The sequence below is a fragment of the Podarcis gaigeae genome (assembly GCF_964106915.1).
Source record: "Podarcis gaigeae genome assembly, chromosome: 8".
NCBI classification, from domain to species: domain Eukaryota; kingdom Metazoa; phylum Chordata; class Lepidosauria; order Squamata; family Lacertidae; genus Podarcis; species Podarcis gaigeae.
Window position 1 is genome coordinate 59,408,973 of NC_139684.1, and position 25,938 is coordinate 59,434,910.

Below are 25,938 nucleotides of genomic sequence, written 5' to 3' on the forward strand. Positions count from 1 at the left end.
GGGTAGGCAGAATTAATTTAAGATACTTTCCATAAATGTGTGTGTTCAAAACAAAACTTCTAAGTATAGTCATACCTCGTGTTACGTTTGCTTCATGTTGCGGCTTTTCAGGTTACTTTTCAGTGTTTATTTCCAGGTTTGCCGCACACACAGAAGCGCTCTATCACGCTTCGCACATGCGCAGTAGCGCACTCTACTTACGGACTTTTCGGGGTGCAGTTCGCACTCTGAAACGGATCGCGTTCTTAAGTAGAGGTACCACTGTACATGTAATTGACAGTGCTTGTTAAAAGTAAAAAAAGAGCAGGATGTCAAGTTCTTTCAAATGTTTTTGGATCTGCTGAATATGTTAGCTTGCTGATCTGCAACTGAACTCTTGCAAGATTTCAACTTTCAGCAATTTAATGGAGATGACCTCTTGCTCAGCTTCAAATCTAGGAACTCATTGAATCATAGAATCATAGAACCATAGAGTTGGAAGAGACCACAAGGGCCATTGAGTCCAACCGCCTGCCAAGCAGGAAACACCATCAGAGCACTCCTGACATATGGTTGTCAAGCCTCTGCTTAAAGACCTCCAAAGAAGGAGACTCCACCACACTCCTTGGCAGCAAATTCCACTGTTGAACAGCTCTTACTGTCAGGAAGTTCTTCCTAATGTTTAGGTGGAATCTTCTTTCTTGTAGTTTGGATCCTGCATTGCTCCGTGTCCACTTCTCTGGAGCAGCAGAAAACAACCTTTCTCCCTCCTCCATGTGACATCCTTTTATATATTTGAACATGGTTATCATATCACCCCTTAACCACCTCTTCTCCAGGCTAAACATGCCCAGCTCCCTTAGCTGTTCCTCATAAGGCATTGTTTCCAGGCCTTTGACCATTTTGGTTGCCCTCCTCTGGACACGTTCCAGTTTGTCAGTGTCCTTCTTGAACTGGACACAGTACTCCAGTGTCCTTCTTGAACTGGACACAGTACTCCAGGTGAGGTCTGACCAGAGCAGAATACAGTGGCACTATTACTTCCCTTGATCTAGATGCTATACTCCTATTGATGCAGCCCAGAATTGCATTGGCTTTTTAAGCTGCCGTGTCACACTGTTGGCTCATGTCAAGTTTGTGGTCAACCAAGACTCCTAGATCCTTTTCACATGTACTGCTCTCAAGCCAGGTGTCACCCATCTTGTATTTGTGCCTCTCATTATTATTTTTGCCCAAGTGCAATACTTTACATTTCTCCCTGTTAAAATTCATCTTGTTTGTTTTTGCCCAGTTCTCTAATCTGTCAAGGTCGTTTTGAAGTGTGATCCTGTCCTCTGGGGTTTGGTGTCCCCTCCCAGTTTGGTGTCATCTGCAAATTTGATCAGGATGCCCTTGAGTCCATCATCCAAGTCATTGATAAAGATGTTGAATAAGACTGGGCCCAAGACAGAACCCTGTGGCACCCCACTAGTCACTCTTCTACAGGATGAAGAGGAACCATTGATGAGCACCCTTTGCACCCGGGCAAATGTTACATTGCCTGGAGAATCACAAACCAGATTACCCAAGAAGGCAGGTACCATCTCCAGGTAAGGAGTCGAGACAGGTGAGGGTGGGGAGCAGAACAGAAGCTTAAAAGTGAGTGCACAGTGGTGGGGCAGTAACGTTAGCCCTCTAGGACCTTTGAGTTCTCCATGCAAACCCTTTCCCTAGTTCAGCAGAGAGATGCAGTTCCAAAACAGCTTCTCCAACAAAAGAGACCCGCCAAGATGAATCAATCAACTTGCTAAATATAGCAAGGGGGGGGAGCTGTGATCACAGACACCCCTCCACCAAGAGAAAGACTGAGCCTGCCCAGGACTGACATTGAGTTTCTCTTCTTTTGTTGCTGATGTGAAGGATTACAGTTGAATCAGCTGTAACAGGAGTCTTTGGGACCTGAAACTAATCCCCAGAAAGCAAGTCAGAGTGTAAAAAACCCTCAAGTGGTGGCTTCCTAGCTCTCCTGATCTCTTCTCTGCCTACTTCTGCACCATCCCATTCCAACCTCAGACAATTTATCCAACCATTGGCAGAAACCCTGACTCGCCTGCAAGAGTGCACTCCCCAGCAACTCTCAGTCGGAGTATTTCGGCACTTTAAGCCAATGGTCTGTTCTTTTCCCCACTGTGAGGTCCTTGGGGCAGGAATCTGACCATTGGGGTTATGCTGTAAAGTGCCACGTACAACAGAAAGGGCTGCATAAAGAATTAAATAATGGCAACACACGCTTTTGGTTGACGGTGCCTCATCTCTCTTCCTCAACCACTCCATCTGAAAGCTAAAATAGAGCAGGGTAACTAACAACTTGGGGAACCTGCAACCTTTCACCTGGATGAGAGCCCCTGCCAGTCCTTCACCCTAGAGACAGCACAGTGAAATATCTTTAAGAAGCATCTGTGTCTCTCTGCCATCGACAACTGCTCTACCAATATCCATTCTTATCTCAAACCTATTTGCATGCCCAGCAACCAGCAAAAATCTGTTAAAGATGGTCATAGCTAAAAAAACAACAACCCAAAAACCTGGAGGCAAAATATAAAACAAAACAAAACAGTTCTTCCACTTACGTGTCCACCATTTGATGAGCATTACGGAAATTTGATGAGCAGTAATGGAAATCTTCTCTGGCCTCTTTCTACCTAACAGTGTACTGGCCTCTGTTCATTATACTGACATGTATTTGGCCATCTGTCATGGATGCTTTAGTTGAGATCCCTGCATTGCAGGGGGTTGGACTAGATGATCTTTGAGGTCACTTCCAACTTTACAATTCCATGATTCTATCTCACAATCCCCACTATTTCATAAATGAAGCACCTATATGAAGAAGCTAAGCAAATAAAGGTTTTTTAAAAAGGTAAATATGTTTAATCAATTGGGCTAAACATTTCTCTAATTCTGGGGTGGGGGACCTCAGGCCCAGGGGCCAATGCGGCCCTCCAGGCCATTCTATTTGGCCCTGCAGCCACACCCCTCACCAGCCCTGCTTTCTACCCTGAGTGTTCTTGCCTGGCTGGAATGTGCCCTTTGAACTCTGATAAGGCCTTTTTGCTTGCTAGTACAAAGACAAAATGTACATTTCTTATTCTTCCATCCTGTTTTGCCTCTGGTCCTTCTCACCACTGGAATACGGCCCTCAGGAGAAAATATGCCGATGGACTTATGCAATTGTCTAAAATATCCCTTGATGAGTTCGTGTTGCTTTTCAATGTTTTTATGCAGTTGTCTGACTCCCTAAAGTTTTGTGAGAGGCAAGATGCAAATACTTTTATAAGTAAATATGCCCCCAAGCTGAAAAAGGTTTCCCATGCTTGCTTTAATTGGTCAACAGCATGGCAATTTTGTACATGAATGTGTGTGCCCCCTCTCCCACCCCCACTGTTTTATAAGCATCAGCAACAAGACTGCTTTGATCCAGGCAGAAACTGTCTCATCAACTCATGGCTCCACCCTTAGGGGTTGGGACTTTCTTTCTCTTTCCTTTTTCTTCCCTGTGTATTCGATTTCATGACAAGGGATTCCAGCCCTTGACAAAGGGTAAAGAAGGGGAGATGCATTTTCCCCCTTGTCCCCCCTCCTCCGACTTCCTTGCCTCTGTAGCCAGAGTGCCTCAAACTTGCGATAGGATGGAGGGAGGCAAGAGAATTGCTGCGCTCCTTTTTTCCTAGCCTGTCAGCAGAACATGAGAGAGACAGATTCAGGTAACAGGGTGGCATGTGTGAACAGAGGAAGGAGTGGAGAGCTGGTAAAGGGAAATGGATGCAGAGTGGGAAACGGAACCTAGAAAAAAATAATTAAATATATATATCTATATATATTCTATTAAAACCATATAAAAAGTTACAATAAAAACAGCACAGCACAAGCCCTTTCATTAAAACCAGCCAGTTCCCAAATGCCTGTTAAAACAGCACAGTAATCAGTTGCTAGCAGAGAGACAACAAGGAGGGAGCCAGTCTAGCTTCAATAGGGAGGGAGTTCCAAAGTCTGGGAGCAGCCACCCGAAAGGCCCTGTCTAAATGGGCCCCTCCAGGTGTTCTTTTTACTGTGCATTCATGACTACCTGTGCTCATGATGTTATATGGGGCACTTATATCATATGATCCCGCTTTCAATACTGTTTGCTCCTGCAAAGGTTTCAGGGCAGACGCACTGCTTGTTTCCAAGCAGTACCATGCCCTGCAGATTCCTGCTGAAATCATGTATTGTGTCATACCACAAATGTTCAGATTGGGAGAGTTGTTTTGTGGCAGAATAGCACAAGATGGCCCCTCCGGATTACATTAATGCAATCACATTCAGGAAGCACTGCAGAACAATTGATAAAAAGGAATGGTGTGTGGGTGGTCCAGTTTAAACCCAATAATGCACAATTATTGCATTAATGATGTTGCAGAATAAACCCTTGGACAAAAACCCGGTCCAGAGTGCCCTTGTATGGGGTGCATACCCATCCCTTCTTCCCCGCTGGGTAAAACAGCTTTGGAGTGTTTCTGTGTGGCTGGGTGGGTATGTGACCAGAGACTCGCTGATCCTTCTGCATTTCAAGGAGGAAGATTAAACTATCTTGCAGCTTAGGCCAAGATCTTGCAATGATGATGATGATGTACAATTCCCATCTTGCCTTCTCCAGCAGCAGCAAGAGACAACTCTCTCCCCTTCTGAATTATTAACAAGCCCCCTTCCTTCTTCCCATTCAGCATTTCTGATGTTAACTCTTTCCAAACAGGAGCCCAGAGGGAGTCTGGGGGGATGAAGGATAAAATGAATGGTCGTGAGCCCAAATAGAGCATGGCCAGTTTCAAGGAGATACAGGTAGCAGGGTGGAGAGTGATGAACAGTTGAGGGTTTGATGCAAAACTACCTCATTTGCACGTCACAAAAAAAGCTCCTTTATAATTCACACTTCTCTGAACTTTGCCATGCAGTTTTGCAAACAAACAATATGCACAAAAAGACATTATATGATGAGAAAGTGTGTATTTTTAAAATACATATATTAATGAAGACAACATATAAAAATGCATTATATTAGTGACATTTGCTTTAAAAAAAATGTCCATAGCAGGGGAAATGGTCACTGGAAACGCTGGTGGATTTTCATGATGACTTAAAAATAATAATCACAAACTGATGTGGAATGTGGCACCCTCAACTTAAGACTGGAAAAATGAGAATCTACCACGGGCTGATTTTGTTCTTTTTGTCCAGTGAATGCAGACCTGTTGAGGTTTGGCAAACAGATCAAGAAATCCAGCATGCAGGGCAGGATAGTGGACACTAGTTTTATACTGGGGGAGGAGCCTTAGAGAGCAGTGGGGAGGCAGGGACCTTCAGCCCTTGCAACTGCCTCATGGGGGGCAAGACCTAGTGGGAAGGGTTGCTGGGACTACTAGGAGAGAGCCATTTTGTTCCTTTCAACAAAGAGTTAATTTCACCAACAGCAGGTTCTTTCTTGTTTTATTGCTAACCTACCCCTGACTCCAGGGATGCGGGTGGCACTGTGGGTTAAACCACAGAGCCTAGGACTTGCCGATCAGAAGGTCGGCGGTTTGAATCCCTGCAACGGGGTGAGCTCCCATTGCTCAGTCCCTGCTCCTGCCAACCTAGCAGTTCAAAAGCACATCAAAGTGCGAGTAGATAAATAGGTACCGCTCCAGCGGGAAGGTAAACAGCGTTGCCGTGCGCTGCTCTGGTTCGCCAGAAGCAGCTTAGTCATGCTGGCCACATGACCCGAAACTGTATGCTGGCTCCCTCGGCCAATAAAGCGAGATGAGCGCTGCAACCCCAGAGTTGGTCACAACTGGACCTAATGGTCAGGGGTCTGTTTACCTTTACCTTACCCCTGACTCCAGCACCTGACAGCGGAGGGGTCTTAGAGGCCACCTGGGCTAACCCCTTGCTCAGTACAGGAAATTGGAGAATGAGAGCATCCTCTGCAGAACACTGCCCAGCCTGTTGTTGAAGACCTCAAGGAAGGGTCTTCAACCCGTCCCCCCAGGGCCCAGTCCTGCCCTCTTCCAGGTGCAAAGCTGGAATCTGCCCTATGCCAACTCAGACCATTGGTCAGTACTGTCTACAGTGGCTGTCCAGAATTTCAGCCTTTCTGAGCCCTGCCTGGAAACAAGGAACCTTCTGCATGTGCTCCAGATGTTTTGGAACACAACTCCCATCAGCTCCAGCCACAGCTGGGACAGAAGGGAATTCAAAACATCTGGACAGGCAGCATTTTTAATAGTCATAGGAGCTGAGTAGGGCTTCCATGTGCAAAGGCACTATACCCCCAGGGTCAGGGGAGAATGAAGAAGAGAGAAGGCCATTGCCGTTATGCTTGTGAGCTTCCATAGAATCTGGCTCCCTTCCGACAGAAACAGCCCATTTGTCTGATGCATCCTGGCTCTTCCTGTGCTCATTGCTACCAAGAGAGAACATAATGCCCAGACCATTTGCCATTAGGAAAAGGGTTTCAAGAACAAGGTATGGGGCTTCCAGAAAGATTTTAGCACCACCGTCCTGGTTTTTTTGGTTGTTTTCAGAACTTAACTATTCTAGAGAGCTCTAGACAATTCCAACTCTGCACAATTCCAACAGTTTTAAAAAAATTAAATCCGCACCAGGAAAAAGCCAGGGTAAGCCTACCATTTATAGTTAAGTTTAAGAGGCAAAAATAATTTCATCTAACAGCAGCCCAGATCTTTAATCAGATGAGCTCAAGGCCTCCCATCACTGGCAGCAAAGATTATCAAAAATCAAAATGTTGCAAGCGATTTCAGAGGGGATGGGGGTGCAACAAAGCAGAAAGTAATTCAGCCGTCATTCAGCTACCAAGAATTTGGGCACTGTATGGCGATCCAAAGTCAATTTGCGAAGCATGAAACTGCAACACGCAAAGTTCCCTTGAGGTCTGGGTTGTGGGGGTGGTTTGAAACAAAACACTCTGCATGCAAAAGAACCCATTTTCAATCTGTGGCATCTCCAGGTAGGGTTGGGAAGGACCCGAGTCTGTGTCACTGGAAAGCTGCTACCAGTCAGTGTTGACAATATTGGGCTCAATGGAACTATGGTTTGGCATGATATAAGGCAGAAAATAAGGCAGAATCCTGTTTCATTTTCATTCTGGGCATGCTTGCTGTGGAAGTGTTGCTGGGGACAGGCTACTGCCAGCACATACCTTGGGTGCTTAACAGCTTCCACTAGCTGTCTGGGTGCTACTGGGTTCATGGTTCCTGCATTAATTTACAAGGCCCATAACTTGAGTCTAGGATAGTTTAAGGACCACCTGGATTGCTTATATCAAGCCCCATCACTGTAGTCTTTGTGGGAGTCACTGTCATTTCAAACAGTCCCCCTCCCCCCATGTTCAGGAGGTTTTAGTATTATTATTATTATTATTTCAGCAGAGATTTCAAGTTAAACCTTCTGATTTTATGCTTAAGTTTTAACTGTTTCATCTTTGGGCTTATCTACACTTCCCCTTGTCCCACTGCTTTACCCCATGAGGAAACTGCTCTTTAGTGCTTATTTGGAACAAACAGCAATTTAGGCTTTTTCCGGATTGATGTTTGCTCCAATTTAGCACTAAAGAGCAGGTTTGCCTTGGGAAAGGAGAGGGGTAAGGGGGAAATCACTCAGACCCATGCCTAGAAAACTTCTTGTATCTGTGCTTGCTAGGCATGGGACAAGTGAAAGTGTAGAAGAGCCCTTTATTTTGTTTTGTAAAACCGCTTATGGAATATGGTATTAGGTTGCTCAGAAGCTGCTGAAAAAAATAATAAATCCCTCTCCATGCTCAAGACCAACATCAAGGGATGATCTGCAGACACCTGCCAAGGGTCTCTCAGTCAAGAGCCCCCCTGGACCTGCTGCAGTGAGAGGCGGGGGGCGTGGCATGGAGGGTACCTCACACAAGGGCCTTAAAGAAACTTTATCGGACGCTGCTAGATACCATAGCATTCTTCCTCCAGTGCACCTGCACAGGTGACATCTAAAGCTGAATGGTGGAAGATTCAGGACAGGGAAAAGGTACGGCACATAGTTAAACTATGGAACTTGCTCCTACAGGAGGCAATGATAGCCACCTGGGCAGCTCTGAAAGAGAATGAGACAAATGACTGGATTAATGGCTACTACCTTTGATGGCTATGCTCTGCCTCCACTGCCAGAGGCAGCAATGCTTCTGAATACCAGTTGCTGGAAGCCACAGGAGGGGAGAGTGCTGTGGCACCCAGGTCCCACTTCTGGGCTTCCTCTAGGTGCCCCACTATGAAAACAGGATGCTGGACTGGCTTTTCTTATGCTCTTATGTCACATTGCTTGTGTTTTTGTTTATGCATGCATGTGCATATAATTTCAAAAGGACTTTGCCAAGGATAGATAAACAAACAAACAAACAAACAGGGGTGAGACGCTATGAGAGTAAAAAGGTAAAGGTAAAGGACCTCCGACAGTTAAGTCCAGTTGCGAACAACTCTGGGGTTGCGGCGCTCATCTCGCTTTACTGGCCGAGGGAGCTGACCTTCGTCCGCTTCCACAGACAGTTTTTCCCAGGTCATGTGGCCAGCATGACTAAGCTGCTTCTGGCAAAACCAGAGCAGTGCACGGAAACGCCGTTTACCTTCCTGCTGGAGCGGTACCTATTTATCTACTTGTACTTTGACGTGCTTTTGAACTGCTAGGTTGGCAGGAGCTGGGACCGAGCAATGGGATTCGAACTGCCGACCTTCCGATCGGCAAGCCCTAGGTTCAGTGGTTTAGACCACAGCGCCACAGGGGTGAGAAGCTATGAGAGTATGCAGGTCCAAAAGTCCAAGTGTGAATCCAAAGCAGGACCAAGTCCCTGAAAGAACAGAGTCCATAATGGAGCCGTCGCCAGCCCAACTCCATGCTAAAAAAACCCAAACATCTGGCCTTGAGCCCAGGGTGCAGAACAAAAAGGGACTTTTTACATCGGACAAGGAGCACCTGAAGGCTGCTTGAAGGAGCTTAATTGTTTTAATATCTGCACTAAGGGAAGCATGAATTGTTTATGGTAGTGATGACTCCTTGATACTTGGGAGCTGGGAGGAGCAGAGGGAAGGAAGAGAAAGGCCTAATATTATGGGTGAGTGCCTTGTTCAAAAGACTCTCTGTCTCTCTTTCCAGTAGTGCATAGCACACACCACCCCAACTTGATACCCCCTCTGGATCTTTTCCTTAAAACTCCCATCAATGCCAACCTGCAAAACCAGTGGTGAGGGTTGATGGGATTTGCAGCCCCAAACCTGGAGGGAAGCAGGTTGGAGACACCTGGTGCACAGACTGCAATGTCCATCTCCCTTTGATAACAATAAGTTGTATTGGAGGCCATGTGCAATATTTACCTGAGTTTGGGGACCAGCTTGGTAGTGGGGTGGGGGGATTAGTAGCACTGTCGCTTGCAGAGCAGAATCCATCAGAAAGACTTTAGAATTGCTACCCTACAGATTTTCTATGCAACAAGTAAAAATGAATGCAGTTCCATTTGCCACAGAAGCAACTGCTGCAGATCAACTGTGAAAATCCCACTGGTGTGTGTGACACCCTGGGCAATTGACATGTGGCAATTAAGCCGACAGGGAGTAGATTCAAGCCAGGCCAAAAAAAGAGGAGTGAATAATAAGCACACAATTTACAGAATTCACTTTAAGATTTATACAGGACTTCATGGAAAGGAAGGGGGAATAAACAAAAAAGACACATTTCAGTTATTATTTGTGGTTATCACAGATCCCTCGCTCCTGCTGCCACCAGCCTGGTTCACACATAACACTGAGCCAAACCAAGTGTCAACAAGATAATGGCTGCTTCACTCCTCTGCCAGTCCTGCTATTGCCACTCTATCATGAGCAAAGCCATAGTTTGGCTTATCTTGACATCTGAACCCAGGCAGACCAGAGGCTGCAGCCAGGGCTTGTTTGAATGTTAATACCAAGCCAGACCACGACTTCACTCCATGCAGAATAGCAGCATTTATCTGGGCCCCATACAAATGTTTGGCATACGCCTCCCCCCTACCCCACCCCACCATACTCCCTTGCCTGGGTTGGGGGGGAAGTAGAGGGATGATGGCTTTAGCTGCTTTGGGTCCCTTTGTCTAAATTCCTGACATTCCTGGCTGTCTGACTTGTATTTACTGCCAGCCGTATGACTCGGATGTACGTGAACTGCCCACAAGTGACAAATGCCCTTTACAGCGGCCTTCACCACCTTGGCGCCCTCAATATGGTTTGGATCCCAACTTCTAACGCTGGCTATTGCTGATGGGCATTGTGTCGGATGTCTCGGTTTTTCCAGGGCAATTGACAGGTATGGAAGTGTGCGCCTTTGGGGATGAAGTCAAACTGTTGGAAGGTTGCAGCGCCTGCTGTGGCTGTAAAAGACCTAATTTGGGAATGAAGTCAAACTGTCGGAAGGTTGCAGCGCCTGCTGTGGCTGTAAAAGACCTAATCTCGGTTAGATACCCAACAACTACATCTAATATATCCACCACTAATACACTATTTAGGCGCCAGGTGAAAATGTTTCTTTTCAACCAGGCCTTTGGCATATTAACATCCAATGACCTTTTAAATGTGTTGTGGGAGGGGGTGATTATTGCTTTGGTTCTTATTTTTATTATGTGTTTTGTGTTTTTATATTGTAATTTTATGTTGTGAACTTCCTTGAGATCTCTGGATGAAGGGTGGTATACCAAACAAACAAACAAACAAATACTGCATCAGCAACATATTGCACACACAACCCAACCACACAAGCAGTCTGGAGGGACTCATTAGCAAGTACTTATCAGCATGCAATGAAACACTGCAAAGCATTGCAAAAAGTTGGGGCTACTTGCAGCTAGTTCAATCACACTGCACCCTTTCTAGTGAGAGGAATATGTATTAGCGAAACCCCACACTCCTCAATTCTGGATGTCGGCCCTTCTTTCCACTTCTGCCTAATAATCCTTAAATGGGATTAACATCCCATGAAAAGGGTCATGCAAAGTACAGAGTATGAGAAGAATACTTGGTAAACTGGATCACCTGCTAGGCATTAATGTCTAAAACCTTTGCTGAAAGTTTCTTCCCCCCCCCCTTTTTTTAAATGTGTACTTCTATGCAGACACACACTAGAAAGGAGCTTTCTTAAGCTGCTTAGTAGAGAGCAAGTCACATGTGGCTAAGGGCGACTAATGGGAAATTTGCCTTAAAATGGAAAAAAGGCAGCAGAGCTGGAAGGCTGAGGAGGTGAACTGTGCAAAGAGAAGCTGCAGATGTTGCAAATATGGATGCCAGGAGAGCAGGCAGGATTCTTCTCCTCCCCAGGGTGCAAAGGAAACAGTCAATGCTGCTGATAAGAGTCCTGAGCAGGCAGCAGGTTTGAGACCAGGACTGTCAGATCCATGAAACAAGAGAAAGAAAGAAAGAAAGAAAGAAAGAAAGAAAGAAAGAAAGAAAGAAAGAAAGAAAGAAAGGAAGGAAGGAAGGAAGGGGGGAGGAGCAGTAGCAGAAGAGAAAAGCCATGGTTCTATATACAGTGGTACCTTGGGTTAAGTACTTAATTCGTTCCGGAGGTCCGTTCTTAACCTGAAACTGTTCTTAACCTGAAGCACCATTTTAGCTAATGGGACCTCCTGCTGCCGCCAGAGCACGATTTCTGTTCTCATCCTGAAGCAAAGTTCTTAACCCGAGGTACTATTTCTGGGTTAGTGGAGGCTGTAACCTGAAGTGTCTGTAACCTGAAGCGTATTTAACCCGAGGTACCACTGTACAGTGTGATATGCAGTTAAACTGCAAATAGTGACAGCTACAAGATGTGCAATAAAGACTCAGATCTATATTGGAAAAAACATCCTGAAACTGCCCCTTCATGCCACAGCACCAATAGGGTGCATTAACAGGGGACTGCCAGCCTTTGGGGGCCCATGTGCACATCTGCAAAGTGGGGAAACTGCCGTGGGTACCCCACACAAACTGCAACCAATCACACGCTGCAACCTAGTCTTCTGGCTACAACAGAATGCTTCCTTCAAGTCTACTTTGAGCAGCAGATGGGGATGCTGCAGGCACCAGGGAAAGCCTCTGTGGGGTTATGTGCAATTATGGATGCCACACTGGCGGTCCCTGCTTAAAAATGTTGAAAGGCCTGCATGTATAACTCAATATATCTTCTGACAACCCTATAAAGTGGGCTGGTGTGTTTGCCACAGATCTTTTTCTAGTAACCATTTGTTTTCGTTGCCGGGGTCCAAACATGTGGGGTACACTTTATTTATGCAGGGTGCAAGTCCACCATAAGGAGACAGAAAGTGGCTTGGGCTGATGGCTGCCATAGTCCCGAACATCTGGAGGGCCCCCGGCTTGGGGAAGACTGGATTGTTGCATCCTTTTTCTGCGCTCCCCCTATATCAAGCTCAGGGTAATGTACAGCCACCCCAATTTTATTTGCTATTAGCTGCTGCTGCTTCTTCTTCTTCTTCTTCTTCTTATTATTATTATTATTATTATTATTATTGATTTCACAACAACTCTATAAGGTAGGTTAGATCGAGAGATAGTGCTTGCCCAAGTTTACTCTGAGCTTCATGGCTGAGTGAGGAATTGAACCCAGATCTCTCTGGTCCTGGTCTACTCTCCCCTTTACACAATAGCCTTTGCCGCTGACAAGATGCTTGTGCTCTGGTTCACAGATGCCCACAGGTATTCCTTGGAGATGCATTTTTGTGATGCTGTTGGGTTTATCCGTGACTATTGTAGGGCGAGATCATCTCCCTCCCTCCTGCCCTTGCTAGCAAATGATCCCTGTCATGAAATTTAAGAAGGTAAGCTGCCAACTGCACAGTGGCATTCTTGGAATAATTGGCCGTGGTCAAGCAACAGACGATCAACTGACAATATCTGATTGATCAATTGTCCTGCATGCCTGCCAACCCGAATTACTAAAATAGTATCCGATGAATTTGGATATAGCAAGGCATGGTAATGCAACAGTTGTGCAGAAGAGCAACAGTGCTCTCTTTCCTAAAAAAAATTTAGAATGCCCCATTTCTCAGTATATTAATTTAAGAGTGGGGTTCTTAAAACTATTACACCAATGCTTATCATGCAAGGATGGAGAGCCAGCAGTCCTCCAAACAGCATTGGACCCCAACTCCCAGCAGACTCTGTAAGCATGGCAATGGCAAGGGATGAAGGGATTTAGAGTCCAACACCATCTGGAGGGCTACAGGTTTCTACCCCTGCAATAAAGTAGGAGTCCATAGCAGCAAATCTGGTGGTGAGGAGAGCTCCTCTTTGCCACCAGCACACTTGTTTGGTCTTAGGTGAGAGAGGCAGGTGAGCAAGGAGGTTGCCATGGCAAAGATGAGCAGGCAGTCCAAGAAGGCCCTTGGCAGTGGGCCCCTTGCTAGGGTTAGTGGGCCCTCACAAAATGCCCAGTTATACCAATCCATGGAGCAAGTCCTGGGTAGTGTGTAGGAAGAAATAATCGGAAGAACTGACTCAATTGTAGGGAAAAAAAATTATTTTGGCAGCGTATCTCCTTACAGTTGCTAGAATAACATTGTCTGGAGGTTGGTGGCTGGGAGAGAAATGGAGATTACAACATTTCCCAGGTCAATTGAAATGATCACCATTTGGGATATCATGTATCTCAGATATGGAAAAAACCTAAGGCCTGGGGGTCAAATATGGCCCTCTCAATTTGGCCCTTAAGACTCTGTCCAGGCTAGACCCTCTCTTCCCAGCTACACCTCTCACTGGTCGTACTCCACACTCTTTTTGAGTCCTTGAAGACTGGAAAGTAGCCAATGTAACACCAATTTTAAAAAAGGGATCCAGGGGAGATCCTGGAAATTACAGGCAGTTAGCTTAATGTCTGCCCTGGGAAACTGCAGAAAATTTTTCTTAAGGATAACATAATTGGGCATATAGGAGAACAAGCCATGCCGAAGCAGAGCTAGCATGGCTTCTGTAAGGATAAGTCATGAACCTCATAGAGGTCATTGAGAGTGCCCACAAATACACAAATAGAGGTACAGTGGTGCCTCGCTAGACGAAAAGAATTCGTTCCGCGATTCTCTTCGTCTAGCGGTTTTTTCGTCTTGCGAAGCAAGCCCATTGACAGCTTAGCGGATTAGCGCTACAGCTGTCAAGCGGCTTCCAGCGATCAGCTGTTAAGCGGCTTATCAGCGGAACAGCTGATAAGCGGCTTAGCGGCTTAAGAAAAGGGCGAAAAAAGCGAAAAAAACCCACGGGGGGATGCAAGATTTTTTCCGTCTTGCGAAGCAACCCCATAGGGAAATTCGTTTTGCGAAGCGCCTCCAAAACGGAAAACCCTTTCGTCTAGCGGGTTTTTCATCTTGCGAGGCGTTCATCTTGCGGGGCACCACTGTAATCCTTAATAGAGGTTGACATAGTATACTGGAACTTTCAAAATGTTTTAAATAAGGTCTGTGGGGTATGTAGAAACCTCCAACTTTTGCATAGCTGAGTGTACAAAAAGAGTCTCACCCACTGTGCCACCCATGTTTTGCCTGTGGCTACCCCTAGAACTAGCACGCAGCCCTCAGAAGGGTCACCCAAAAGGGAATGCAGCCCTTCAGCTGATAAAAGTTCCCCACCACCTATGTATATGAGTAAACTCCCATGTTACATATCAGTCTATGTTAGCATTTGCCACCCTGGCACCCTCCAGCTGTTTTGGAATATGCACCATCAGCTCCTGCGATGTGAGCTGCAGTGCAAAAGAGCTTCAGAACACCAGGATGCCAAAGTCTAACGTACGTATACACCAAAACAGGCCAGCAAGGCAAGCATTGATGGAAATTTGGCATGCCTTTCATAACTTTTGGAATAGTTTGAGAAAAGACATAAATATACTTGATTGTGTGTTTTATTTATATAACTTCATAACAAAACTTGAACTATGTTCTCTTCTGCCCCTTCTGTTAATAGAAACCATAATTTAGTTTTTTAGACAACAGGCAATGCATCGACATTCGTTCCTTTTAACATGATTCCTACAGCACCTAACCATTGAGCCATTTTATTCATGTACTGTATATTTTGGAAAGCCGTTTGTTCACTATGCAACTGGACACATCTTAAGATACCACAACCAAATCCTCTGAGTGAGAGGCACGGGAGGGAAGGCCTCCCAGGGTGAGAGACCAAGAGAAGAAAGGAAAGCTCCCTGGTAAGATTTAGAAGGATCTACCACTTTCTGTGTGAGACAAGGGTTAAGAGCTACATTTGAGAGAGGACTCCATGTTTTCTTTTCTCTTTCTTGCTCTGTTTCTGCCTTTATCTAGTTTCTTTTATCCTACTGTATCACGAAAAAGCTTTAACAAAATCTTATCAACAATAACAACCACCAAATCCTCAAGGAGTAGGTATCTGTCTATGTATGGACACACTTGCATGCCACTTTGAATCAAGATGCCAGATTGAACCTTTCACCAATGCACCAATTATAACCACTGATTTCAAAACTGTGCTGATTCCCACCCCCCTTTGAATTCCAAAGCAATGCCAAGGACAAGGCTGCTAGTAATATGTAAATATTCTGATAAAGCTTATCAGCTTTGCAAAGTGGTAATGTCAAACAAAGCAATGCCATCACCTGTTCGTGCATCTAGCATGTTTGCACGGCTGCTTCAAGCACACTGGCTTGGGAGTGAGTCTCAAAGAACAGAGGAAGACTTTGCTTGCAAACAAATGTGGCATAAGATTGGGCTGTCCATCTGCAGAGGACATCTGTACCTTTGGGGGGTACAGTCACCCTAGGGTGGTAGATCATGGCTAAAGCCATTACACAGGTGAGGAAAGCTGTGGCCAAGAAAGCAATTTGCCCTGGACCAGGTATCACATAGGTGCCAGTGAGCCCACCAGAACATCCTATGGAACCTGCAAAAAGTTTCAGTAATTATCACCCCCTCCCCCCCCCAAAAAAAAGCCTTTCCCTGCTCAGTTCAGTTCAGCAAGAACTTGAACCCAGGCCATGTTCTGCTTTAATGCATTGGCATTGCATGCCTCTCTACATATACCACTTAAACAGGAGGAGGAGGATAGTTATGAACTAATGTGTGCACATGGTGGGGGCAGAGAACTCAAATACAAGTAGAGTCTGCTATTTTTATTTGCGGGTGAGTGGGAGGAAAGATAGCTCATACTACCTCCAGCCATTGAAAAGTCCAGCTGTGTCACTTATCCACTCCACACAAAATAAAATAAGTTGTTGGGGAGACAGAAAAGCGCTGCACTTTTCAGAGACGTTCCTGCTGTGTTCTCAGCTGACAGAGCCCTTGCTCCCTTCCCTTTCCCACCCAGATTAAAGTATTTTCAAGGCTTTAATCTCACGAGTCTGGTCTCAGGTCCTCCTTGTTCACAGCTTAGCATCTGAAGTCAGAAAGTGTTGGTGGAAAGAAGGGAAGAGAGCTGGGAGACTGGGACAAGATGGACCGAGTGATCGATCTTAGCACAAATGGTCCCCGCACAGGCAGAGGCATTCCTCTCTTACAAATAGCTCATCAGCTCAGCATACTGTGACAGCAAAGAAGGGGGAAGACCACAAAGGGAGGCCAAAGATTAAGAGGCCATCTCATAAGCCTCCTAGGGACCTGCAGCCCACCGGCAGGCAATTATATTGCTACTGCTGCCTTTATTCCTCACGTTCTGCAAGGAAATGTGTCAAAGCAATTTACAGATCCATAAAATACAAATGAGCTTGGCAACAGTTTAAAAGCCAAATTCACAGGGCAAAAAAATACCATAGAACAATATGCCTAAAAGTGCTGCTACAACTATAAATATAAAAAGGATGCACCCTTAATGCCACCCCCCTAAAAAATGACAACCAGAAAACAGGCCAGAGACAATAGGATGAGCGGCCTGCTGCAGGATGACGAGGGTAGCACTGTTGTGCAGCAGGACAATGCAACCTATTTTGGGCAGCACCACAAGTGGGATCCATGAAAGGCAAGAAACTGATGGGTGCGGATGATGCAGCGATGCTTTCTAAAGCAAGGGTTGGGACCTTTTTCAGTCCAAGGCCTACGTTTCCTTCTAGGCAACCTTTTGGGGACCACATGCTAGTGGTGGGTGAGGAGAGCAGCAAAAGTGGGTGAAACAATAAATGCAATTTAATAATAATAATAATAATAATAATAATAATAATAATAATAATACTCCGCCCATCTGGCTGGTTTTCCCCAGCCATTCTGGGCATCTTACAGCATATATTGAAACATAGTATCTGGAGCTACATAGTGCATATTTAAAGTATGCAATCCAAATTAACCCTGATATTCATATTAAATCATCCAGCTTATACAGTAGGCTAGGTTCTGCATTCACACACCACTCTCTATAATCTCCATCCAGGAAAGCAAGAGGCATTATCAAGACTTCAAGGACATATTTCAGTTCAGCCAGGTAAAAGCACTCAAGAAGGGTGCAAAGCAGGACTGGAGAAGGTCATGGCCTGGGAAGAAGGGGTGTGGCTTGAGGAGGGTCCTGAGGGTCAGATAGTGAGGCTTGGGGCCACACGTGGCCCCTAGGCTTAAGGTTCCCAACTCCTGGCCTAATTAAACATAGTTTTTCCAGCACCTAAGCCCAAGGCTCCTCACTGCATAAAGAGTTGGTGGTCCTGGTTTGGGGCAGGGCGAAGGAGCAGTGTTTGGGCTGCACTTCAGGGAGGAAAATGTCCCACACTAGCTGCTAGCACCCTGGATTTCACCCAACTACAGCTCAAGCAAAAGAGTGTAAGAACTGCAAAGGGTCATGAAGTGATTTCGGTAGAACTCAAGACAGATCTCAGAGGGTTTCAAACATCCCAACCCAAGAGAAAAATATTAATGCAGGCTGTTCGCCAAGCTATATTCCATGCTATCATTTGCTTCCCACCAAAACCGGATGAGCGAGCGAAGAAGAAGAAAACACTCCATCCAGAAACAAGACAAGAGCCAGGAACAGAGTCCCCATGGATGAAACAGAGAGATATAAACCCAGTAAAGGAGGGGAACACATTGCTGCACCTTAGCAGTCAAAGGCTAACTTAATGTTTATCTCTATTGTTGTGAGTTACTTGCACACTGCTTAAAGACAATTGTAATTGAGTAACACACATTAGCTCAATAAATAAGTACATAAAGAGATGTGTCTTCAGCACACGGGGGGGGGGGGGGAATCTGCACAAGCAAGATGCTAGTTGCACTACTGTGGGGAGGAAGTTCTGCATTTGAGGGGCTTTGACAGAAAAAGCCCTCTCCCCTCCTGGGCCACCATCTCCCAACTTCCTTTTTTTATATAAATATTTATTAAAGATTTTCTTAGAACAATAGAAAGAACAAACAAAGTAACATATAATTTTTCCAATATCCACATTTTCATCACTTCTTTGGACTTCCTCGCATCTCTCGTTCCTGCGTTCCAAATTTTCGAACTTTACCCAGCAATTTATCACCTTGTTTCAATTCTTATATTATAATTTTCTGATATTGTATCCCTAATTTTAGATAATTTAACCCAAACCTTAAAAGCTTAATTTTAACATAATATTTATCCAAAATTTATCTTTTCTTATATTTTCATTTATTTTCATATTCCTTTTAACTTACTTATTGGTGCCATATTGTTGATAATCTTACATCTTTCTTAACATTCATACAATTTACAATATTTTTGTAAATAGTCCTTGAATTTCTTCCAGTCCTCCTCCACAACTTCTTCTCCCAGGTCTCGGATTCTGCCAGTCATCTCTGCAAGCTCCATATAGTCTATCAGTTGCATCTGCCATTCTTCCAGTGTGGGCAAATCTTGGGTTTTCCAGTATTTAGCGACAAGTATCCTTGCTGCTGTTGTTGCATACATAAAAAATGTTCGGTCCTTCTTTAACACCCTCTGGCCGACGATGCCCAAAAGAAAGGCCTCTGGTTTCTTAGGGAAGGTATACTTAAATACCTTTTTCAACTCATTATATATCATTTCCCAGAAAGCCTTAACTCTAGGGCAGGTCCACCAGAGGTGAAAGAACGTTCCTTCAGTATCTTTACATTTCCAACATTTATTATCAGACAAATGGTATATTTTTGCAAGCTTGACTGGGGTCATGTACCACCTATATATCATTTTCATAATATTTTCTCTTAAAGCATTGCATGCCGTGAATTTCAAACCGGTGGTCCATAACCTTTCCCAGTCAGCAAACATGATATTATACCCTATGTCCTGTGCCCATTTTATCATAGCCGATTTGACCGTTTCATCTTGTGTATTCCATTTTAGCAGCAAATTATACATTCTTGAAAGTACCTTAGTCTTAGGTTCTAACAATTCTGTTTCTAACTTTGATTTTTCCACCTGGAATCCTATCTTTTTATCCAACTTAAAAACTTCTTTGATCTGAGCATAATGTAACCAATCTCGCACTTTATCTTTTAATTTCTCCAAACTCTGCAACCTCCAATTATCTCCATCTTTTTCTATTATTTCCCAATATTTCGGCCATTTGACCTCCATATTGAGTCTTTTCCGGGCCTTAGCTTCCATTGGTGATAACCACCTTGGGGTCTTATTTTCCAATAAGTCTTTATATTTTATCCAGACATTGAACACTGCTTTCCTGACAATATGGTTCTTGAAAGCCTTATGAATTTTAACCTTGTCATACCACAAATATGCATGCCATCCAAAAACATTGTTGAATCCTTCCAAATCTAAAACATCAGTGTTTTCAAGAAGCAGCCAATCTTTCAACCAGCAGAAAGCTGCTGATTCATAGTACAGCTTTAAGTCTGGCAGGGCAAAGCCCCCTCTTTCTTTAGCATCAGTTAATATCTTGAACTTAATTCTGGGCTTTTTGCCCTGCCAGACAAATTTGGAGATATCTCTTTGCCATCTCCCAACTTCCTGAGGGTGGCAGAACTACCATGGAAGTGCTGTCCTTGTCGTCCCAAACAGATCTTGACATCCAGGAAGGTTGGGAGGGATGGAGATGGTTGGTGGGCAAATTGAGATGGCCACCTTAGGAGGCTGATGCTGGAGGAATGCAGTCCTTGACTGTTTCTCCCAAGCCTCCCCTCCCCCAGCCATTTCCCTCTGTCCTTCCCCCTTCCCCACTACAAAAACTAGCCTGCTGCCCATCACGGGTGCTGAATCTAGGCAGCCGTTTACACGGGGTAAGAAGTGGGGGGCTGGAGAGAGAGACATCTTATTTACCTCAGGCTGCAAAATGTGTTGGGTCGGGCAGCCATGCCAAAACCCAACCCACAGCCATCATGTTAATTTCTCAAGCCAGAAAAAAAGGGGGGTTCCTGCTGGCTGTCTCCAAGCCAGCACTCAGCTCCCAGGAGGACTTGAAGGGCCGCCTGCCTCTTATATAAACAGCATGTCGTATAAATCCACCCATCCCTCGTTCTGCCGACCTTTATGGAGAGTGAGAGAAGGGAGAGAAGGCATCCGATCTGCTCCGAAGGATATAAATACCCTTCTGTGGAGCAGCGTTTGTTTCTAGCCGTCACCATGGCGAGGGCCGCTGCTGTTGTTTATCTTGCTGCATGTTACACTCCAGGCCTCTCCGCCCTGCCTGCCAGGGCACCCAGGACTCCTAGACAGCAGTGAGAAAACTCGCTCCCACTGGCCGGGGCCCAGAGTAGGCCATCAAACCTTCTTCCTGCCCCGCATCCCTGCTCTGTAAAGGGTCAGAAAGGGTCAATCTTAAATCTTATTCCGCTAACTTTAAACCAATTACATTCAGACCTTGTCCCGACAGGGCAGAAGTGCTAAAAGCACCTCATTTTGCAGTAATTGTATTTCTCCTTGCGTCTATTGAATAGGAGCAATCATAGCTATTAATGTAAAGCTGTTGAGGGTTCAGGGTGTGAAAGAGACAGCAATTTAGCAAACAGGGAAAGAAAACCCACTAGGTAAGATAAAAGTAAAGGACCCCTGGAAGTAAAGTCCAGTCAAAGGCGACTGGGGTTGCGGCGCTCATCTTGCTTTGCAGGCTGAGGGAGCTGGCATTTGTCCACAGGCAGCTTCTGGCGCAATAGAACACTGTGACGGAAACCAGAGCGCATGGAAACACCGTTTACCTTCCCGCTGCAGTAGTACCTATTTATCTACTTGCACAGGCATGCTTTCGAACTGCTTGGTTGGCAGGAGCTGGGACAGAGCAACGGGAGCTCACCCCGTCACAGGGATTTGAACTGCTGACCTTCTGATCCGCAAGCCCAAGAGGCTCAGTGGTTTAGACCACAGCGCCACCTGTCCCGAAAACCCACTACACCTGTCATCCAGCAAAGTCATTAAATCTTTATAAAGTTAAGGTAGCACAAAGCCTTTGCCCATCATACTCGGCCAGAACAATGGAAGGTGGAAGGTTGCTTACCCCCAGCTTTGCAACTGAACAAAATACCACCAGCGTATCCTCAGTTATACCTCTGTAAGTAAAAGAGCAGCAGATGCTTTTTGGAAAAACTCAGCCCAAAATCCAGACAGGACATTGCTGACAGGGCTAGCCTCCACAGACTGTGTGCCTGCTGTTCCAACTTAAATTATCTCTATGGTCAACATTTAGCCTTATAATCCTCTGGTTTTAAAATGAAAGCTCTTCTCTAGGTTACAGATCTCAGCTGTGGTGGGTGCCCTTCCTCAGTGCCCACTTCAGGAAGTAAGTAATGCTCCAAGCAGTTCTTTCCGGACTCCTGGCATTCAGAGATGGTACAAACTGGATGGAACAGCAACTACTTGACAGGGGATGGATTGATGGACCATCTGCCTCTGTGATGGATGAGGAAAGGCTTCCAGGGGAGAGTTGCAGTGAATGATGGGCAAGGGGGCTTGGCAGGGGGGCATTTTGGACAACAGCACGCGGGCTCCTCCTTCAACCAAACAGCTCTGTTCATTTAAAATGATAGTTCCCAAACAGCCAGATTCTATTTCTTCTCAAGACAGCAGCTAACTTTTTTTAAGGATTAGTCCCTCTTTGAGCAGCTGTGGCTGAAGAGCGCCACTGCTTTGTTTATTTTGCAAAAATTATATATCGCTTAATCAAAAGTATCTCTCTTAAGTGCCTTGCCAAAGAATATAAAATATTAATTTTAAAAAGTGATACAAACAAACTTTAAGAATAGTTTCTTCCAGCTCATCACCAATTCACTTATTCCATATGGCTGCACCAGAAAACAGAAGGAGCCCCACTTGTGACTATGTGCTCCAGCATTTCCCCCCCCCCCCTTGGCTATGTAGACCTGACAAAAACCAGCTCGCTATGGACCAACAGTGGCCTGGAGACAACAATTTAAGAATCAGTAATCAGGCATAGGCAAACTCAGCCCCCCAGATGTTTTGGGACTACAACTCCCATCAACCCAGACCACTGGTCCTGTTAGCTAGGGATGATGGGAGTTGTAGTCCCAAAACACCTGGAGGGCTGAGTTTGCCTATGCCTGCATTAGGATGTGGTGCAGTGGAGGAGGCAGCTTGCGAGCTCCAGGTGTAAAAGCCAACTCAGATTTAGGAACACTTGGCCAATTCTTTGTCCTCAGTGTTAGGAGAGAGGCCAGTCAGGAGGCTCCAGCACCAGCCTCTCAGGAGGTCTTCAAGAAGAAGAAGAGTTTGGATTTGATATCCCGCTTTATCACTACCCGAAGGAGTCTCAAAGCGGCTAACATTCTCCTTTCCCTTCCTCCCCCACAACAAACACTCTGTGAGGTGAGTGGGGCTGAGAGACTTCAGAGAAACGTGACTAGCCCAAGGTCACCCAGCAGCTGCATGTGGAGGAGCGGAGACGTGAACCTGGTTTACCAGATTACGGGTCCACCACTCTTAACCACTACATCACACTGGCTTCAAGAGCATGTTTGGGAATCCTGGGCAGCTCCGAGATTCCCAAACACAAACCTCAAGGCTGAACCTTCAAACCAGAACTATGGGATGGGCAAAAGCTTTTTACATCCCATCCAGTAGTGAAAGGATCCCCGACACAGCAGCTTGCATGCTGAGGGGGCGGCTGAGGGGAACCAGGTCCAGAGGGGATATTTCTACAGGTGGAAACACAGCCCTGCCTTAGAATCAGTCGCAGCCCCTTGGCAGAGCATAAATACATTAATAAATTGACCTTTCTTTCAGCAGCCGAGCAGTACACACGAGCATCCTGCCCATCGATCCATCCATCATCCAGCAACACCCCACGACAGAAGCCCAGTTGGAAAAGGATGGCAAAACTCAGTCCCTGGCGCTAGAGCAACTGGATGTAAATATTTCATGTTGAGTGTTCTGTGCGACGCTTCGGCTCACCTCTACCTTATCCATCAAACAGCCAGCCCCATAAAGCAAGGGAAATTTTATCAAAGCTAAGGGCACACACATAATTTTGTTATGCTTAGCTGAAACAGCGTCTTTGAAGCATTGATGCCGAGGGAGGAACAGAAATACAGCACTGAGAAGGAGCAGAAGGTCACCACCCTCTATCTGAAAGTTGGCCTTTTTGTTTGCAAAACAACCTCCCAGAAAACAAGCAGGTCATAGGGTCTGAAAGGGGGAGCTTCCATTCCAAGGTCACCGTTGGCAGTAGTTGAATGGAAGGAGAAAGGAGTCACTATTCCCACCCCAAGCTCCAAAAGAATTTAAGCAGGTGGATTGATTTAAAGTGTCGGGGGGGGGGGGGGGAATCAAGATGGATAAGACCTTGTAGAGCATTAACCTAAAAACCAAAGAAGGGAACTCGAAGAAGCCCCATCCATACAATTAGCAATTGCCTGAATGGGTTTTTTAAAATTCCAGGTGCCAGGAGGACAGGGGGAGATGTTCTAGACTGGCCGCTTTAAACCTTTGCTACTTGCTGTAGCCTCAGTCCAGGTCCCCTTATGTACCAATGGAAACTCATGCTACTGATGGGAATCCCTGACACTGCAAAATTGCATGTGTGGGGGAACAGCAAATGGGATTGGGATCACAGCAGGGGATAAAGGCCTCCCCCATCTTTGTCCTGAAAGTAAACATTCATTCTGTTGCAGGGGGGTAGAGAGTCATGAATTTGGGAACTGAACAGAGAGAGAGTATAATGCAGAAGTACAAGATCATTGAGATGGGCGCATTAGAGAATCCTGGTGAGATACAGGATGACACATCCAGAATCGTAGCAAGCAGCCCCTGGGTCCAGAAAGAAGTGACCAAACTATATGATCTATTCCAACATCTTCCAACCTAGAGCTCTCCAAAAGTTTTAGACTAAAACTCCCATCAGCCCTGTGCTGTGCAGTTACCAGGTTGGCAAAGGCTGACCTACTTTGTCATGTTTGCAAAACTTGACCTTGAGTGTCGCATATCTCCCCTGTGCTATTCATTCTTTTACATAAAAAGCAGACGTAACTCATGTCTTCAACACATGCTGGAACCACCAAAGCAAGATAAGAATTTATGGGGCTTCACTGCGCTGCCCCTCCCCATGACCAGGAAGAGCAGAATAAATTGTGTAGAAGAAGGAAATTCATTTATACAGTTTGCAAAATCCAGCTTTTCACACTGGAAGCTTTTGATCCATTTTAAAGTGAAGAGTACATATCAGCCCAACTTTTTTTTAGCCACAATCCCACCCTCTGGCCCAACTGCATGTTCTATGGGCACAACCCTCCGCCCTTCCACATACCAATTTCCCAAGCAGGACAAGAGGAGGCAATGTTTCTTCTGCAAGATCAACCTGGATTTTATGAAGACAAGGCTGCCTTCTACCAAGTCAAGGCCACAGGGGAACACAGCTCAGCAGCAATCCAAGGTCTCCAGCTGGAGGACTTTCGTAGTTCTGCTGCCCCAGGCGATTCTAACTGTAGACTACCAAGGGCAGAATTGGGGACCTTCTGCAAGCCAAGCATGTGCTCTACCGCTGAGCTCTGCACACCAACACATTGCCTTCACCATCCTCCTCCCCTGTCCTCTCCGCCTTGTATTAAGTTACAACAATGGGACAACTGCATTGCGAGACATCTCCCTAACGTGTAGGAGAACAAGGGTTTTTATAGCTATTTCAGAAGGGATTTCAAGTGCCATTTGTCATCTTTTTGGCAGCCCTGCTGCCAGGTGGCTCTTTATAATTAAGCATTGTGCTATTATTGTAACACACACCGGCCCACTGCAACTCCGCTCAGCACCTTTACGCCCTTCTCCTCAAGGCGCTCGCCGGCACCTCCCTGTAGATGTGGCGGGAAAGGTGGGGAGCTGCTCCATTTCGGAGGCAAATCTGCTGACAAAGCTGGCTTTTATTTTAGCTTCCTGGGGAACAAGTGCGCACAGATGCTCACGGGCCCCCTTCCTCCCACTGCTGCGCATTCCCTGCGCGGTGTTCAAACCTGTAGCCTGCTGAAGCTATTCTGTGGCGTCTTCCTCCCTTTCCACACCCCCAAAATGTCTCATCACCACCACCCCTTCCCTATGCAACTGCTTTCCACCAGTATCAAAGCAAGATGCAAATATCAAGTCTCAAAAGATGGGGGGGGGGGTGTTTTGAATGGTGCTGTCCTTTTCACGAAGAACCAGTGTGGAACATCAGATTCCAGTTGCAAGATCACTGGGCAGGTGGCAACATCGTGCATTGCACCATCACAGCCTTCACGAAAGAAGAGTGTCACCCACTTGTTTTCTATGTCCATCAATCCACAGTCATTTTTACCACTTGATTCTGGTTATGATGTTCTTACAAACATAGTTTGCCTTGCACCGAGTCAGACAACTAGTCCATCTAGCCCAGTATTGTTTGTGCCAGAGGTGGGGAAACTCATGCACAAAGGATGAATGAGGCCCCTAAGACCTCTCTCTCTGGCCCTTGGGATTCTGCCTGGGCCATCCCCCTTCCCCGCAGCCACACCTCTCACTGGCCCTGCCCCCTCCATGCCTAACAGGAATCTGTCTTTGAACTGTG

General features: G+C 45.7%; 1 protein-coding gene across 4 annotated transcripts in view; it reads right to left on the bottom strand.

The window, feature by feature from the left end:
• Positions 1 to 25,938, bottom strand: part of KCNQ4 (potassium voltage-gated channel subfamily Q member 4) — a 95,904-nt gene that overhangs the window by 45,789 nt on the left and 24,177 nt on the right. Inside the window, exon 1 of one of the 4 annotated variants that reach the window (XM_083751719.1) lies at positions 20,241 to 20,515. The exons of the other annotated variants lie outside the window; for them this stretch is intronic. Within the exon in view, the coding sequence (XP_083607845.1) occupies positions 20,241 to 20,275 (35 nt within the window). The 5' untranslated portion in view covers positions 20,276 to 20,515. Of the gene's footprint in view, positions 1 to 20,240; positions 20,516 to 25,938 lie in introns of those variants that run through there. 4 annotated transcript variants of the gene reach the window in all.